Source organism: Catharus ustulatus, chromosome 1 (genome assembly GCF_009819885.2).
Source record: "Catharus ustulatus isolate bCatUst1 chromosome 1, bCatUst1.pri.v2, whole genome shotgun sequence".
NCBI classification, from domain to species: Eukaryota; Metazoa; Chordata; class Aves; order Passeriformes; family Turdidae; genus Catharus; species Catharus ustulatus.
Window position 1 is genome coordinate 17015975 of NC_046221.1, and position 16682 is coordinate 17032656.

General features: G+C 38.9%; 1 protein-coding gene across 1 annotated transcript in view; it reads right to left on the reverse strand.

Moving 5' to 3' along the window:
* LOC116994303 (amyloid beta precursor protein binding family B member 1 interacting protein) overlaps window positions 1-16682 on the reverse strand; it is a 64364-nt gene that overhangs the window by 37619 nt on the left and 10063 nt on the right. The window contains exons 2-6 of the mRNA XM_033055894.1: window positions 12754-12825; window positions 10675-10762; window positions 8181-8473; window positions 4059-4136; window positions 955-1114 (exon numbers count right to left, since the gene is read on the reverse strand). Of these exons, the coding sequence (XP_032911785.1) occupies window positions 955-1114; window positions 4059-4136; window positions 8181-8473; window positions 10675-10762; window positions 12754-12825 (691 nt within the window). The remainder of the gene's footprint in view (window positions 1-954; window positions 1115-4058; window positions 4137-8180; window positions 8474-10674; window positions 10763-12753; window positions 12826-16682) is intronic.

The following is a 16682-nucleotide window of genomic DNA, read 5'->3' on the forward strand; positions in this document are numbered from 1 at the left end:
TTTCTTCCAGTTATTTTTAAATTTCTATAATTTAGTTTAGCAGAATGACTACACCTGGGGCTCTTTTAAAGTGTAATATTGATATTTGACTTTATTTGTGAATTTTCCCATCTCTGCTGGGAGACTGTAAACTGAGAATGTTAAAGGCTGTTTGATAATTTCCCATTTCTCTAGGTCAAATGTGACTCTGAAAGCAAGTTGTAGCAATTTTCCTTCTCCTTTTAATGTCAATATCTATTCAGTCTGGTAAATAAAAAGATTCTGAAATATTTCATAATTAGAGAATATTCTGTTCTTAATGAAATAAACCTTGAAGCCTTTTTCAAACAAGACTCATTATATTGCACAGAACAACTTCTAAGTTTTGCACAGCTTTTTCCTAGGAGCTGGAGGCCAGGCTAATTAGTCCATAAGTCATAACTGACCATCAGCAGAGCTGCAGCCCCATCACAGAGCAGGATTCTGTACAGAGCTACACTGAAGAAAACAATAACCACAAATGAAAACCATTAGAAATTACTGAAACACTTCCTACAGAGTCTTGTTTAATGACATTTGTTTAGTCAGTATGTAATACATGCCTGCTGACATCACTCCAGCACTGCATCGTCTCCTCAGAAAGTGGATTTGAGTACTGGCATGTTTGAGTTTGTCATCACCTTGAAATTCACATGGTTCCTTCATTTTGTGTAAAATAAAATAATGGAAATGGTGAAAAGCAAGGAGCCTTCTGCAGGTCACAGCACAGCTGAATGGACTCATTTCCACAGCATGAACAGACCAAATACATTCCTGCAGCATCCTTCAGCTTAGAGTCTGTGATGTTCCAATGCCAGGGGACACACACACGGGAGAAATGCTACTGTATTTTCAAGGTTACCAACATTTACCCGATCTTCCAAGATTACCATCCCTCTATCTCTTTGCTATGTGCTATGTCACTACACCACTTACCAATCTGCAGCTCTGGGTACATCTCATACAGACACCAGTCCACATTGCAGTCACAATGGGTTTTCTCAAAGAGATTGTCCAAAACATCCCGTGCCACCTGACGCTCGTCCACCATTAGAGACTTTGTGCTGTTATCGTTCATGTGCACCTTGATAACAAGCTGAGAACAAAGTCACAGAAGAGTCAGTTAATTTCAGAAGCAAGAAAAAGACTGGTCTGAATCTGCTAACACAGATAAGAAAGATAAAGGCTGAAGGTTATTACTGATTCAAAGGCATCCAGCAAGCTGAGAGAATAAAACAGCTCCGAAGTTTTCGTGTTATAATGCCAACAAAATAAAGATCTTTTCTCTAAAAATAAAATTGAGCCTTGTCCTGTGCATGACTTCAGGAAAGGTGAAATTGCTATGAAGAAAAAGCAGAAGTTAATCTCCTCTCTAAATCTACTACATCTGCAATTAAGGAAAATGCTTGATAGGGAAACCAAGTACAAAAGGACTGAGTGTCCTTAATGCAAGCTACAAATGTGGAAAATTTTGTTTTAAATAGAAAAAGAATGGAAGAATCTTGACATGCCAACAGAATAACCTGAAATTGAATTGTACTAAGATGGGCTATAGTCCAACAGTCATCAATAAGAAAACAGATGAGTTCACAGAATATGCTGAGCTGGAAGGGACCCACCAGGATCGTCGAGTTCAACTCCTGGCCCTGCACAGGACAAACCCAAGAGTCACACTGTGTGCCCTAGAACATTGTCTAAATGTTTCTAGAACTCTGTCACTTCCCTGGAGGGCTTGTTCCAGGCCATTCCCTCAGGTTCTGTCACTGGCCACTAGAGAGAAAAGATCAGTGAGTGCCCCTCCTCTTCCCCTCATGAGTTACTAACGTTGACCGAATTCACCTAAGATACTCCTTACTTCTTTATATAGTGAAGTATTTGTTAAACAACAAACAGAGCGAACTTTCTTCAGAGAGGAAGAATGCAAGAAAATGCTGAAGTACATAAAATGTGATAAAGAATTGGAAATACATTATAAGAAAGTACTTAAAATGCTCCATTAATACTAAAAACAGAAGAATAATTCTCTACAAGGCCTGTACATTGCTGGTGAGCTGGGAGGACTTTCCATACAATTTTGTTCAAATAGCACTTTATTTTAAAATGTGTGCATAAGAAGCCTTGGTTCTGTAGAGACAATCTGTGTAAAAGGTCAAGTAGAAGAGTTATGATCCCCAAGAGAAAAATCTACATTACCTCTGAAAAGCAAAAACAAACATAAGAAAAGCCATGAACTTGTTTTGCTTCCAGTCCATGTAAGAAGAATCTTCTGTAAAATAAGTAGCTGAACCATAGTGCAGATGATAAAGAAGTGCTGTACATGCATGATCTAATATGTTTAAGGCAAAAGGGGATTTTTGTCTGGTTATAACTAACTGCTCAGAAGCACGCATGCAGCTTCCACCTTCACAGGATCACAAAACAGCCAAGACTGGAAGGCACATCCAGGGGTCATCCAGTCCAGTTGCCTGGGCAAGCAGGGCCACCTAGAGACTAATGGCCAGGACCCTGGCCAGATGGTTTGTTATCATCTCCAAGGAGGGAGATTCCACCATCTGCCTGGGAAACCTGTGCCAGGCTCACCCACCCTCACAGTGAAGAAGTGTTTCCTAGTGTTCAGAGCCTCCCATGTTTCAGTTTGTGCCCATTGCCTCTGGTCCCATCACTGGGCAGCACTGGAAAGAGCTCAGCTCCATTCTCTTTGCACTCTCTCTTGAGGTTTTTCTAGGGATAGTCAAGCACCACACAGACACCTCTCCTCCCTAGGCAATCTCAGCCTTTCCTCACAGGAGATATTCCTGATCACCTTCATGATACTTTCTGATCATCTTCCATTGGGATGGAAGTCTCTTGAGTTTGAAGGAAGAGATCTTTAAATATTAACCAGCTTTTTTGATCCCTTCTTCCCACCTGGAAGAAGAGTCCCACATGGGACTCTTCCAAGCAGATCTCTGAAGAAGCCAAAGTCTGCTCTCCTGAAGTCCAAGGCTGTGAGCTTGCATTTCACCATCATCCCTGCCCTCTGCCTTCTGCTTTTAGTAAAAGAGTGAAAACCAGTTTTCTTGGCAATATTTAGTCAATTTAGAATTCAAGAATGGCACAATAATTTCATTATAGTGACACTGTCACAAGATTGAACCTTACTTCAACCATATGGTTCCAAATATTCAGGGGAGGAAATAAAGTTGGGAAAAAAGTCTCCCAAAGGAGAATTGCTAACATTACAAGAAAAAGAGGGTGACCAGTGAGCAGTCTTTAGCTACAGAGCTCTACAAAGTCAACACTGGTGAAATCCTCCCAGGACATTCCCTCAAGTGTTCTGTGGGAACCATCTCAAGTCTGGACATCCACAAATTTATTGGAAGCTTCCACTCTTCCTGGAAGCTCTGCAGGCTCCAACACTTCCCATCTTCTTTGAGCAAGACTGAAAGGTCATGACTGATGTTAGTTAACATCCATTACACAGAGTTACTGAACACCTGCAGCTTCTGCTGAGTTCAGATGGAACTAGTTTAGGATGAGTGGGCATAATTACTGGCACATTACAGAACAGTTCAGACACTCACTGGAAGCTTTCTAATTTGTCGGTCTAAAATAATTTCTATTATGCTTGCACATTACTACACTGTTGTGAAAAGATTTAGCAAGAAGACCCTTGTTAATTTAATAGGGATTAGCTAAATCCACATCCACTATAAAGAAAAGTTTAATTCTCCTTGAATCAGCAAAGCATAAGTAAGCAACATTTTCATATACACCCTGTTTTCTCTAAAGCAACTTATCAGAACAGTGGATTTTGCTCCAACACAGAAAAGAAGAAAAAGAAGCAGTTCTTTCTAAGTCATCTAAAAAATAAGTCCCTTGGAGGTAGCATTCCCCTAGAGACTTCTCTTGAAGTGGATGATGAGAGCTCCAGAGGGTATCTTTACAGATAAAATACGGAAAAGCCTAGTAATTTTAGTAAGAAACTTATTATTAAGAAGAATGTTAACAGATACTTAGGTGGTAGCTCTTATGGTAGCATTTACTATTTTACAGCTCACCTTTTTAACTTTGGCTTCTTTCAGTTTCTCCAATGCAAGTTTAATCTTGTCAGCTTTAGCCTTTGCCTCTAGTTCTTCCTGAAAAGACACAAGATATTTGGTATATTTCTTGTTAAGTAATCCAGCAATTTACATTTACTTGAAAAGGGTTTTTTCTTGATATTTATATCCTGAAGATAAAGCTTTTCACAGCAAACTTCATACATACAGATAATCTCCAGCTTTCATTTTCCTAAAATCCTTCAGCCAAAGCTTTTATTTACTAGTCCAATTCTCCCTGCTGTTGCTCTGTTGCATAGCTCTTACACGATCTGTTCCTCAAATGCTACAGGAATGCCTGAAAACTGGACTCTTCTATGTCTCTGTACTCACAGCTGATACAAAAGAGAAGGTGAAGGGAGATCTAGCCTGAGTAAAATAGCATTGTGGATGCAGCTGCTTGGAAGAAAACTCGCTTGTCAGTAGGGTAAGAGAGCTAGAATTTGTAGGATTTTAAAGAAATTTTGGCTTGCAATTACACCACTTATAATTTTATACCGTGTTCAGTACATTAATTTTCTTGAATTCTTTGACTTGCCACATATGATCTCTTACTGCACAGCTACTTACTGAGAGGAACACCTCCATTAATTGGATGATATCATGGCTTTTTACTCTACTAATGGATCTATTCACATTAACACAGATACAGTTAGATAGAGCACACAAGTTCATTCCACAGTAAGAATCCCAAAAATCTCAGTATCACCCAGTTCTCCTTTTACAAAGCAGCTCTATCAATCATGTCTCTCTCTTAATATCAACGACATTTGCAATCCTAGAAAACTCTGGCTCCCCAGATGCTGAGAATTTTAGCTACATGTACCAAATGCCAGTGCCTAGTGCTGCCTCTGTGACTGCTGTAGAGACTGGGACTGCTCCTTTATGCCACCTCTCTTCCAGAAGTCTCCTCTGGTCACATTCGGAGTTGGAAAAGCACATTTTGGACAGCAAGTGACTGTGGATCCTGGGGCTGCCTTGGACTCCTCCAGTACTACTGGAGGGTCCAGTTTCTTTCCAAGTTAACATCCCTGTTGCCTCTACTGAAGACTGTCTTGTCTTTGCTTTCTAGCCTCTCTGCCGATGCTTTCTGTCCCTACTGCTCTCTTACTTTCACAGTTTACTTTGTTTAAAAGGGGTACAATTTTGTGCTACGCTACTCACATGCTACCAACTTCCAGTCAAGGTCTGTGGGAGAACATTCCTGTCCTGCTTCCACACAGTATTTCTGTTACCTTCAGCTTCCATTTGCTATCCTAAAGTCATAATTTTAGTGGTCTTTGCATCAAGAGAACTGGCTGCAAATAATGGAAGAGGCACTTGCAAGAAACTAAGCCTAACCAAGCATTGCCATCACTTCCCCTTTACCAAGATAAAACACAATCACAGAAAGAAGGTTATTTTATTCATGAAAAGTTTTCAGGCATGTTCAACAGTAGCTAAAGCACTCCTGACTGAGATCCCTCCTGCTGAACTAAACATCTTTTGTTTTATCACTGCTTCAAGTATGTTTCCTATTACCAAATTCTCCACTACAAATACCACGCAATCAGTTAAAAATATCTCTTTTATTTCTCTGCAGGTGTGGAAATTTGCATTGCTATAGCTCAGCAGTGCTTAACTTAGAGAATCCAAAAAAAGCCTCTGTAGTTGAACACAAGCATTGCACAAAGGTGGCTGCTGCAGTGAGGCTGACTGTTTACAGGGGGAAAAGCATACAGCCTCTCATGCTGTGACCCTCCCCTTACCACCTCTATGCAGCAAGCAGGAAAAGCATCTTAACCAAAGCGGTTGAGTGTGGTTTCTTATGAAGATTGTAGGCAGGTATAATTCAGGCTTCACCTGCATGGGATTTGCGTTGAACAGAGTTCACATACTGTATGAATCTGTGCAACAGAGCTCTCAGCCTGAAACCTTCATGGTTTCCTAAGTTTTGACTTAATGCAAAAAAAGGAATGCAAAATTTTAGCAGTTTTAGACAAGCTACAGGATTTGTTTTCCTGATACACTATCATCACCACGTTTTCTGGATTTTTAAACAAAAGAACATAAAGTCAGCATGTCAAGAGCAAACGAAGAAGCCTTATTTAGCTTAAGGGCAGTTTTAAAAAGAAATGTCAGAGTTGATGAAAACTTATGAGTCAGTTCTATGCTTCCCTGAAAGAAAGGTCACACTTCTTTATTTTGGCACACCTAAAGGTTAAAAAATAAGGCCTTAATATTATGGTGGCATTGGTAATTACCAACAATGTTCTTATTTGACTGTGGATAACCAGAAGTGTTAAACACAACTTCAGCCTTGATTGGTTCAAGAATCATTTATCAAGAATCCTGGCTAACAGGAATGTGAATTTTGATGACACAAAACACATTCCACTTACAGCTGAATTTTATCCTACTGAGCAGAAATGTCACATCAAAACAAATACTAATCAAGACAATGAATATTAATTTGAAATCAATTCTTTCCATATTAATTTTAAATTGTTATTACCTCCATCATTCGACTGCAATCTGTGTAACAGCCCTGTGGACATTTTTGTGGACAGTAAGCCACAGTGGGTATGCCATTAGTACTTGAATACAACCTGTATCATGAAATGAGGCAAAGACTGCAGGAAAAAGCCAAAACAATGCCTCAATGAAATCAAGTATTGTCACTATATTCCTTAGAAATGCTTCTACAACCTGTTCCTATCCTCTGACACTCCCTGAATCTGGAAAGAACCAGGGAATATCATTAGAGATCAGTCTCAGAGGAATAGTTCAACTGAGGGAGTAGTGACTTTTGAGATGCAGAAAAATAGCAAAGCTTCTCCCATATGTTTATAAGTTTCATTCTTCAAACAGTGTTTAAAGGTCCTATGCATTAAATGAAGTTTTATCCAGTGAATCACTTTTTATGTCATCGGACATATCCGATTTTCCAATCCAATTTTCTGTTCCTCTCGCTGAATTTGTCTGCTGTATGATTCCAAACACTGGGGCAGCAGTGATGCTGAGGTGACTCACATTCAGTTCATGTCGGCTTTTGAATAGCAATGAATTGACCATGGTTTTAAGAAAAACTGACTGATACTTTTCATGTTCCTTAAAATGTTTCCGTTCCCTAAATGTAAACATCTTCTCTCAATCATAGTAACTGTGAACATGAATACTGAAAGAGATACATTTGCATACTTCATGATTCAGACTCGTTTTTTGGGGGGCAGCATCACTTTTTTAATGCCTTCTCCTCACAGGGCTTTGACAAAGAATTCTCACATTATCTACCTCTCCGCAACCTCACATCAAAAAAATACTACAAATATCACATTTTATTTCAGTTGTTAAAACAGCTCTGCAAGAAACACAAATATGGAGGAGGTTGTACTAAGTCTGAAATTTTAGATACAGGTAAGTCAGTCATTTATAAACAGTTATAAATAGTTACCTACTGATAACTTTGGCACCTCCTAAGAGCACTTGTCCCCTACTGCAGATAGTCTTCATTACTTCCTTTCAAAGGCAAGAGCAAGAAGAGCGTGTTAGGAGTAGGAGAGCTACTTCTTGTTCTTGTCCTGGCACACGGTCACCTAGCAAATGTTGAGTTTTACATAACTGAACAGCTTTTCCCATTGCAAGAAATCACTTAGACCAGGGATGGAGCTGGGAAGCATTCACAGAATTTTCTCATCAGTACAAACAGCAATGAACACACATAGTGATATCTTCACAAAGTGGAGATCATTTGCCATGCTTTGCACTGATGCCAAAACCAAGCTGTCTATAAGAAGATATTAACTGACCAGTTCTTCTTAAAAAAATTCAGTGATAAATTTTCTGTTATAATAAACTATTTGCAATGATTATACCCATATTGGGCTATTAAAATGATGATTAGAAAAATGAAGGAATGGGCAATAGGTCAAAGAACAGGCAGAAACTGCTGAGGCCACTCCAGACCTCATGCATGTTTCATCATTGCAGAACCTTCCCAAGATGTATCTACCTGGGAGACACACTGGTGTTCCAGTGCCAAACACCACTTGCAAAGTGGCAAGAACAAGTGAAAGCTCAGAATAAGGTTCCACCCAGACTTACCTGAGTAAGTGGCTCAGGAGGAGGTGGTGGTGGTGGTGGTGGAAGTTCTGGTTCAGGGTCTGGAGGTGGAGGGGGCAAATCATCGCCAAACCGTCCAGTAACGGTAACATAGGGGCTTACTTTAGAATAAATGTCACTATTCAAGCCTGTGGAAGGCTGAGTGACTGTACTTTGCTGGTTGCAAGAAGTAGTTTTCTGGGCTTGTAAAGTTTTCTGCTCAACATCATTAAGGTCTGCTACAAGATCAGCCATTAAAGCATCCAGGTCTTTGTCCTCCAGGGCATTTAGCGATTCTGTAAAGAAAACCAGAAAATGTGTCAGAGAGTAAGTGCAATGCAAAGCACTGTTTCCAGCTCACCAGAGATTAAATTGCAGAAGACATGGTTACAGGGTTATGGCAAAGGAAACAACATTTCATACGGGCTCAAGAAACAAATGTGCTTTCAGAACAGCCATTAATCTGGTCACACCGAAGTTCAGAGATCAAGGAACTCTATGAATACAAACTAAACAGAACAGGAAGCTTCAGTTACAGCGATACAGACTCAGGTCCTTATGATGTTACAAAACATGGCCCTAATCCAGCAAGGTTACTGGGTACATGCTTAGTGACACAAATGTAAGAAATTCCATGAGCTCCCATTAGGCTGTAAGTGCATACATAACTGCTTAACGAGTTCTGGAAAAGCACACAACAAGCCAAAAAACTGAGGCCTAGATCAAGAATACCTCCATATACTATTACTATTCTACAACTCTAAAATTAAAATGAAGCAGAATCAAAGAATATTAAAACACAAGAAACTGCATGGGATCATCTGTAGCACATCAGTAATTGTGTGATCTGTGACATACCACATGGGTGGTACATTAAACATGCTTTTGAGGATCCTTTAAGCAAGGAACAATCAAGAAAGTCTTTTTCAAAAGCATCTCATAACCAGATAGAAACATTGTAATTTTGTCTTTCTGTTTTCTACTCTGACAGAGTACAGTAACTTCACGACTATAAGGTGCACCGGATTATAAGGCACACTTCCAGGTGTCGGCAAATTTCCAAACTTCTGCCAATATATAAGGTGCACCGGACTATAAGGTGCACTTTTTTTTTGCAGCGAGGATCCGCCGCCGGCTCCCCCGCTACAGTTTCTGGCTGAGGTCCCACCTCCACCCAGCTGCTGCGGTTCTGCCAGTTTCCCCTGTGGCTCGCGGCTCACACTTCCAGGTTGGCAAATTTCCAAACTTTGTCCATATATAAGGCGCACCGGACTATAAGGCGCACTTCCGGGTTCGGGCCAAAATTTTAGTCAAAAGGGTGCACCTTATAGTCGTGAAATTACTGTAAATAAAATCCTATACCAGAACTTCACTTTCATGCAATTTGTGGTTGTTCGAACTAGCCATGGTGTAAAGAGATACTGTGGAGCAAAACCCTGTAGGATGATTTTGCTTTCTAGAAGAGAAGGCTTCTTTAAGATTGAACAGAGTCAGTGGTTTAAATATCTTTAAAGAGTCCAGTTAAGAAATCAATAAATCACCAACTGGGAAAACTTTTAAGCGAGATTTTGAGAGGGACAGAGAGCACTGAATTCAATACTCAAAAATGCTGATATAGTCCAATAAAGAATAGTCATTCACGAGACTAAGTGTGAACATGCCACTAGACCAGCTCAGTTTACTCTGCTCTCCCTGTTATGTTAATATATTGTTTAATAAGTTTTTCTTTACAGCGGCAAAGTTGGCTTATGATCCTCTCTATTAACATAGCTCACCCACTTTACTGATAGTCTTTAGAAAGCCCAACAGGGAGCTGATCCTGGGACAAAACCAGAAGTTAACACCAACTCAGGTTAATGCAAACAATCAGCCTTCAGTCGAAAAAAACCAAAACTGAAAAACCAAACAAAACCAAAATCAAATGTCAACAGCAACAAAAAAACCCCAAAAAAACCAAAAACCAAAACCCCAATCACAAACAAAATCATAGGAAGGGTTCTTAGTTAAAACTCAGATAAATCCCCTTATTTGTTTTGCCATACAGCCTCAGCAAGCAGCTGTACATGCAAAAGTGACAAATTAAAATGAGAAAAAACACTGAAAAGTGGAAGCAGCTGAAGCTGATACTTCCACTGGACTTAAGCAACTCTGTCATCACACTGAGGAACTCTGCGTTCCACCAAGTTACATCTTTACATTAAAAAGGTTACATTTTAGAAAGTTACTTGGGAGACTTCTCATTTTTGTTTTCCTCTACACTCAAACATTTTAAAAAGTCTGACATCTATTTAAACTAAGTAATGCCCCAAAATACTGTTCTCTTTGAAGTTTCCTAAACTGAGACACAAAAATATTCCTCCTCCTCCAGCAAGACACAGTTCTTTTGTTTGGTTTGGGGTTTTTGATCAAGGGGATGTAAAGATTTTCTTCTCATTGGTTGCTGTGAAGTATTTTAAGCAAGCATAAAAGGCATGAAAGAGTCCATTCAACTACTTACCATTTAAATCTTTAAAACCAACTGTAAAGCTACATTCATTGTTGGACTCTTTGGGGCATGGAGGTGGTACAGTCTCCACTCCTAAACTCTGTTAAGGTAAAAGAAAAAAAGGGTATCTGATTATATAATTACTATTGCATACAGTAACATTTTAAAATCAATTACCTGAATTTATCTAATGAAACAAATTCTTCCTCAAGAACAGAATGACACACACCGGTTTCTGAGATTATGCTGCACTGGTAAACTAACTAGGGCCAGGACAAGGGTTCAAGCACTGTCTCACAATCATGGCAAGGGCTTGAAAGCTTCTCAATCCAATGTTAATGGCAGCAACTCTTGTCAGGCAACACCTGGGCTTGGTGTGTGGAACAGCAGAGAAATGGACTGTTTCTAATCGAGACAGTCTGCAAAGGCAGACTGACTTTTAGCTTTCTTGGGTTTTTTGAAAGGGGGTGTGGAAAGACTTTAGCTCTGTACCCATTTAAGCCACACTGCCATTTTCCTTCCAGAGTGCTTTATTTACCAATGAAAATGAAACCTAGCTGTTGCTTTCTCCTGTTGTTTGGAAAAAAAACCCAACCCAAATACAACAAACAAAACTCCACACTGTTGCAATGCAAACTGCAAATCTGTGTAAATAAAGTATTCCAAGCTTGAGGCAGAAAAGGCCAATTCTGAATTTGCATTTCTTTTTCAGCCCTGTTATGCCATGTCGAGGTATCTCTGTGCACTTCTATCATTTATACTTGCTTTAGGAACAGACAGACTGGTGAAAAGTGTGAAAAACTATCTACAGTCTTGTTCAGAAAGTTAAAAGTCTGAGGGAATTAACAGATCCAGTTCAGTTAACTGAAAGTCTTCAGGCTTTCAGACACCCCTGCCTCCTTTTCCTGTACAATACTCATGTGAGGGGTGATGTCAGAACTTTAGAGAGGAGGAGAAGCCTGTCTCAGTCTCAGGAACACTCTGTCCCCCGAGCACTGCACCAGACAGCATAGAGACAAGAGACTCTCACTCTTTGCACCACCTACATTTGTAACACTGCTGTGTCCAGACAGAGGAAGTAAATTTTATCACAAGCAGTCTTTCGTTCTTTTGAAGGCATAATAATGAAATGAGATTACCATAAATCCCTCTCTCTCTATATATATATATCTATATATATAAATTAATATGCACTTTTACAAAAAGCCCTGAAGAGCAGAAAGGTTACTGAGGGCTATTGTGATTTGACAGCTAATGCCATGTGAAATCTTGGTTTTCACCCAGTTTAAACACAATTTCTATTCTGTGCCTCAGAATTATGGGTATTTAATTTGTCAAGCACTGGGATTCACCAAGAAGAAAGACCCCCTCAAAAAAGAGGCTGGAACCAAACTCATACATTCAAGATGACAAGTGTTTTCAATCATGCATTTATTAAAATACAACAAATTTATTCCCTTTGTAGATTTTTTTTTCTAGAAATAAAATTTCTCCTTCCATCAGCTTTTGCAGGAAGTATTTAATGATTAGAGGTTTAGAAAAAGGCTCAAGCTGTTTTATACTCTCAAGAGTGTATTCTGCATTGGGAATAATATCTCCATGAATTCTTAGATGCCATGCTCACTGCAGCTTAATATTTTGCCATATGTAAAGAATCCTTTAAACATATATTCAAAATGTTGCTTTCATTTCCAAAGTTCTCATTTGACACTCAGGCTACATCCCATTTACCCATGTATGCTAAGCATTCATACCTGAATATTCAGACTAAAACTCTTCCTGTTTTCACAGAATCCTTTAATTTCTTTGGACCAAGTCCAGAGGAATTTAAATTGCTGGGCTGGGTTTTTTTTAGAAAATGTCTTTCACAAGCAGTTAAGTCCCCTTAACAACCTACCCTGTACTGATAGTACCTTATTCTTCAGGCCACTTGTTTTAACTGTTAAACAGAGAAATTTAGCTGAAGGCTTACTACAATAATGTAACTGTATCTATTCAGAGTGGAAGTGTGTGAAAAATGTAGAAAAGTTCCCTCTTTTCTCTAACACATAATAGCTATTTTTCTAATCTTGATGGGAAAAAATTATTTACCTGAGTCAGCATGTCCATCTCCCCAAGTAAATTGCTGAACATTTCATCTATATCATCACAAGTTTGCTCCATCTGAAAGGAAAAAAACAAAAACCACAAACAAGAAGTTAATTTCATTTTCTTTCAAAGCCAGCAATGGTCAAAACCAGGAGATACACAACGCTCTTGTATGTTGCGTTCACAAATAGCTTTAAAACAATTGCTCATGACTCACAAAAACCTGAATCTATACCTTAGAAGTAACTCCTAACAGTTCAGAGCCCTTAACCCGTATATGCTAAAACACACACTTCAGATTTATGCTCATCCGAAATGCCAACAACCTCCTTTTATCATTTACATTTCATACAAAGTCATCAGCTAATAAACCATGGTTTTATCTTAAAGATAAAAAAATGTAGACTGTGAGAGATAGAGAGGGAAACAAAGCTTGATGTTGAGAAATTCCTCAATGTTTCATGTTGAAAGTTGTCTTTCTTTGGTTTAGGTATTACTACAGGAGTTTATTGGGTCTTATCTTGTGCTAAACCAGATTATGTTTAGGTACATGACAAACTTTTTGGCTCAATATTTCTCCGTTTTTCTTTCAATTATTACTGCACTGAGAGAACTCCAGTCTCACCTAACCTCAAGATATCTGAGGAAGCTCACTGAGACAAGGCACATGGGTACATGCAGCATGACAGGCGATGGCAGCACTTGTTGCAAGAGGGCAGTATGAGGACAGGATTACACACCAGTGGTGCTGAGCTAGGGGGAAGACACAGCTTCTGTAATAATCCTCTTCCTCATAAATCTGTTCCTTTGCAGGGAGGGAAGCAGTGTGAAAGGGTGTCTGCCATGGAATGCTACCAAAAACAAGAACTATAAACATCATTTTATTGAGAGGCTCAAGCCTGCAAAGGATTGAGAACTGTGGTACTGAACACATAAAACCAGGGTTCAAACTAGGGCCAAACTTAAAACCTATAAGCAGTCCTACCAGTTCTCTGGGTTTGTGTGCACCTGTATTGGATTTTATGACAAGGTTTGGGGGGAAGAAGGATGCAGCTGCAGAGGTGACTTCTGTGAGAAGGAAGCTCTCCCATGTCAGAGAGGGACAGGAGTTCAAGCTGGCTCCAAGATGGCAGTGACCATTGGCAGTGCTGGTGGCACCTCTATGACAACACACTTAGGAAAGGGTAAAAAATGCTGCACAGCAGCTGTAAAAGAGCAGTGGGAAAATGTAAGTGATATAACTCTGCAGACTCCAAGGTCAGTATTGAAGGAGGGAGAGATGTTCCAGACACCAGAGCAGAGATTCCCTTGCAGGCCATGGTGAAGCAGGTTGTTCCCCTGTAGCCCATGAAGGACCATGCCAGAGCAGACATCCACACTGCAGCCTGTGGAGGATCCCCTGCCACAGCAGGTGGACATGCCCTGAATGAGATGAGGGCCACAGTGTGTCACACTGGAACAGACTCCTGGTGGGAACTGCAGCTTGTGGAGAGGAGCCCACATAGTGCAGGTCTTCTGGTAAGAAAAAAAATCCCAGCATTTCCCATTCTTCACTCTTAATGTTTTTCCTTTAATAGAGCATCTTGACTCTATTATTCCATGGATAAATTATAAAGGCCACTGAATCCTAAAGTCAGTATCTATTGTTTGAGAACTGTGATGTAACTAAACAAGGCACAGGCAACCAAGAACTGAATTTTCAACTTTCACATTTTTCTGAGATTCCAGAAATCAAAGACTTAAAGATTTAGGAACTGAATACTCTTAAAGACGTTTTAATAGGATGTAGTTGACAGAACTGAGCGCAACGGTAGCCCATGCATGGAGGCTGCATAGCTCTGCCCAAGGAACAGGGAACAGACATCACACAGGACTGAGTGAGTGGAGAGTTAAAGTCATCTTATCTGCTTCCTTTCCAGCTGACAAACCCACACCGGATGGCTCACTCACTCACTCTGCATCGTGCCTCTCATACAGAGCCTTGAACACAACATTCTGCTTCTGTAGACTCAGCTGGATGCTGGGTGGCATATGACTACTGAATCTTAATTCATTTATTTGGATCAACAGCTGTGCAGCTTCCTACACACCTGGCACTTGGAGAACCAATTTTCATAGAAAGGCTGGATAAAATGGCACTTATTTGATCAGGCAGAGCAAAGATACAAAAAATGGAGCAGTAGTTCATACTGACAAGTATCTCATCAGCATTTAAATAATACTCAATAATTTTATGTTTACCTGTTTTCTGATTTAGGAGATCAAAATATCTTCTAAGGAAATCTTATCAGGTCCAGTTATTTGTTTTTAAGCACTTCATATCACATATATCACATATATTACACACATCATATATATCACACATATCAACTTCTAGGAAAAGATCTTCATACAAGTTCTTTTGACAAACTGAAATCCTCCTTTAATATATTTTTACAGAATAGAAATATAAAAATAGCAAAAAAATCACTTGAGCTGCAACCACTTGCAACTTCGTATCACGAGGAGTAGTAAGAACTGTCTAAAAAGGAAAAAATCAAATTTAAGGACCCTCCTCAGTAGTTAACAATTAATAATTAAGTAATTATTCTCCCTTGAATTTTTATTGATTTGGTTTAGGAAGACAAAATTATTATCATAATCAACAAATATGCTGGAAACTTTTTAACATTAAAACACACTGAATGATGTCTTACATTGGTATAAGAACTCTACATATTCACCAAAGATCTCGCCAAGAGATAGAGAAACTTAAGATAGTAATATGAGTCCCCATAACATAGAATTGCAAAAGACTGTCCATCCACTCTTCTCCTCTTTGACTTCACTTATATCCATTTATTTTATTTGATTGCCGCAACAGAAACAAAGAGATTAAAAAACTTGCTGATTGGGAAATTATCCTGTTGGACATTGCTGCATTTTGGATCAGCAAATTCTTCTGAATTTTATAAATAGCCTTGAACTTATTCAAACCAGAAATTTAATGTGAAATGTGTAGGTGTATGAGGTATTATTAACGAAACAAAGGAAAAGATTTACTGCAGTGACCAGAAGAATGGGTTTCACACCCAGTCCTACTCTACTGTAACTTTTCCATCAGGTTTTTCTCTATTTTGTACTAATACTAGGAACTCTTAAAATCACTAATGACTACAATAAACTGAAAAGGAAAAACCCAAATCAAACAGAACAGTACTTGAACATTAAGTTTCCCAGACTATGCATAAGATTTTAAGCAGAAAAAGAAAAAACCAGAATTGAAGTAAAATGAGGAAATTGTGGTTGTCACAAATAAACAAGTTGAGAAGGGCCTTGTGGGAAGCCATATATGTGAAATGTAACGTATTTTTAAAGTGATTTATCTTTAAAGTGATTGATTTTCAAACTGATGCCTTGTGTACCACAAGGTACCACAGTTTTGAAGTAGCACAGTTAAAAGTACTCCTTGTTTTTTATTTCCCTCATTTTCGCATTCTCAAATCTTCACTAAGCTCTCATAAATTTTTTTTTTAATATTTATTTTATATAATACTCCCACCTTTCTCATACTGTATATCTAAGAGATTGGGACATTTTCTCTTCAACTTCCTATTCTAACCACCAATGAGTCTCATTTTTAGTGTATGCATATTAAGCCCTCAGAGGTTTATGTAATCCATAAATATTAACTCATTAATTCACCCCACCATTTATCATAAGTCCTCCAGAACCACTAGATCTCTTAATGTTTTTCCCTTCCCAATTTAGAGATGACATTGAATTGCTTGGTAGAATCTTTAACACTTGGCAGGAAGCCAACAAATGCAGAGTACAACAGTAGTATGAAATTCACACTGCTTAAAAAAAATTCACCCTACTTAGAAAAAAAATAACTTATTTAAAAATATAACGAAATCTAAAAAAGCGATCATACAATGTACATAAAAAAA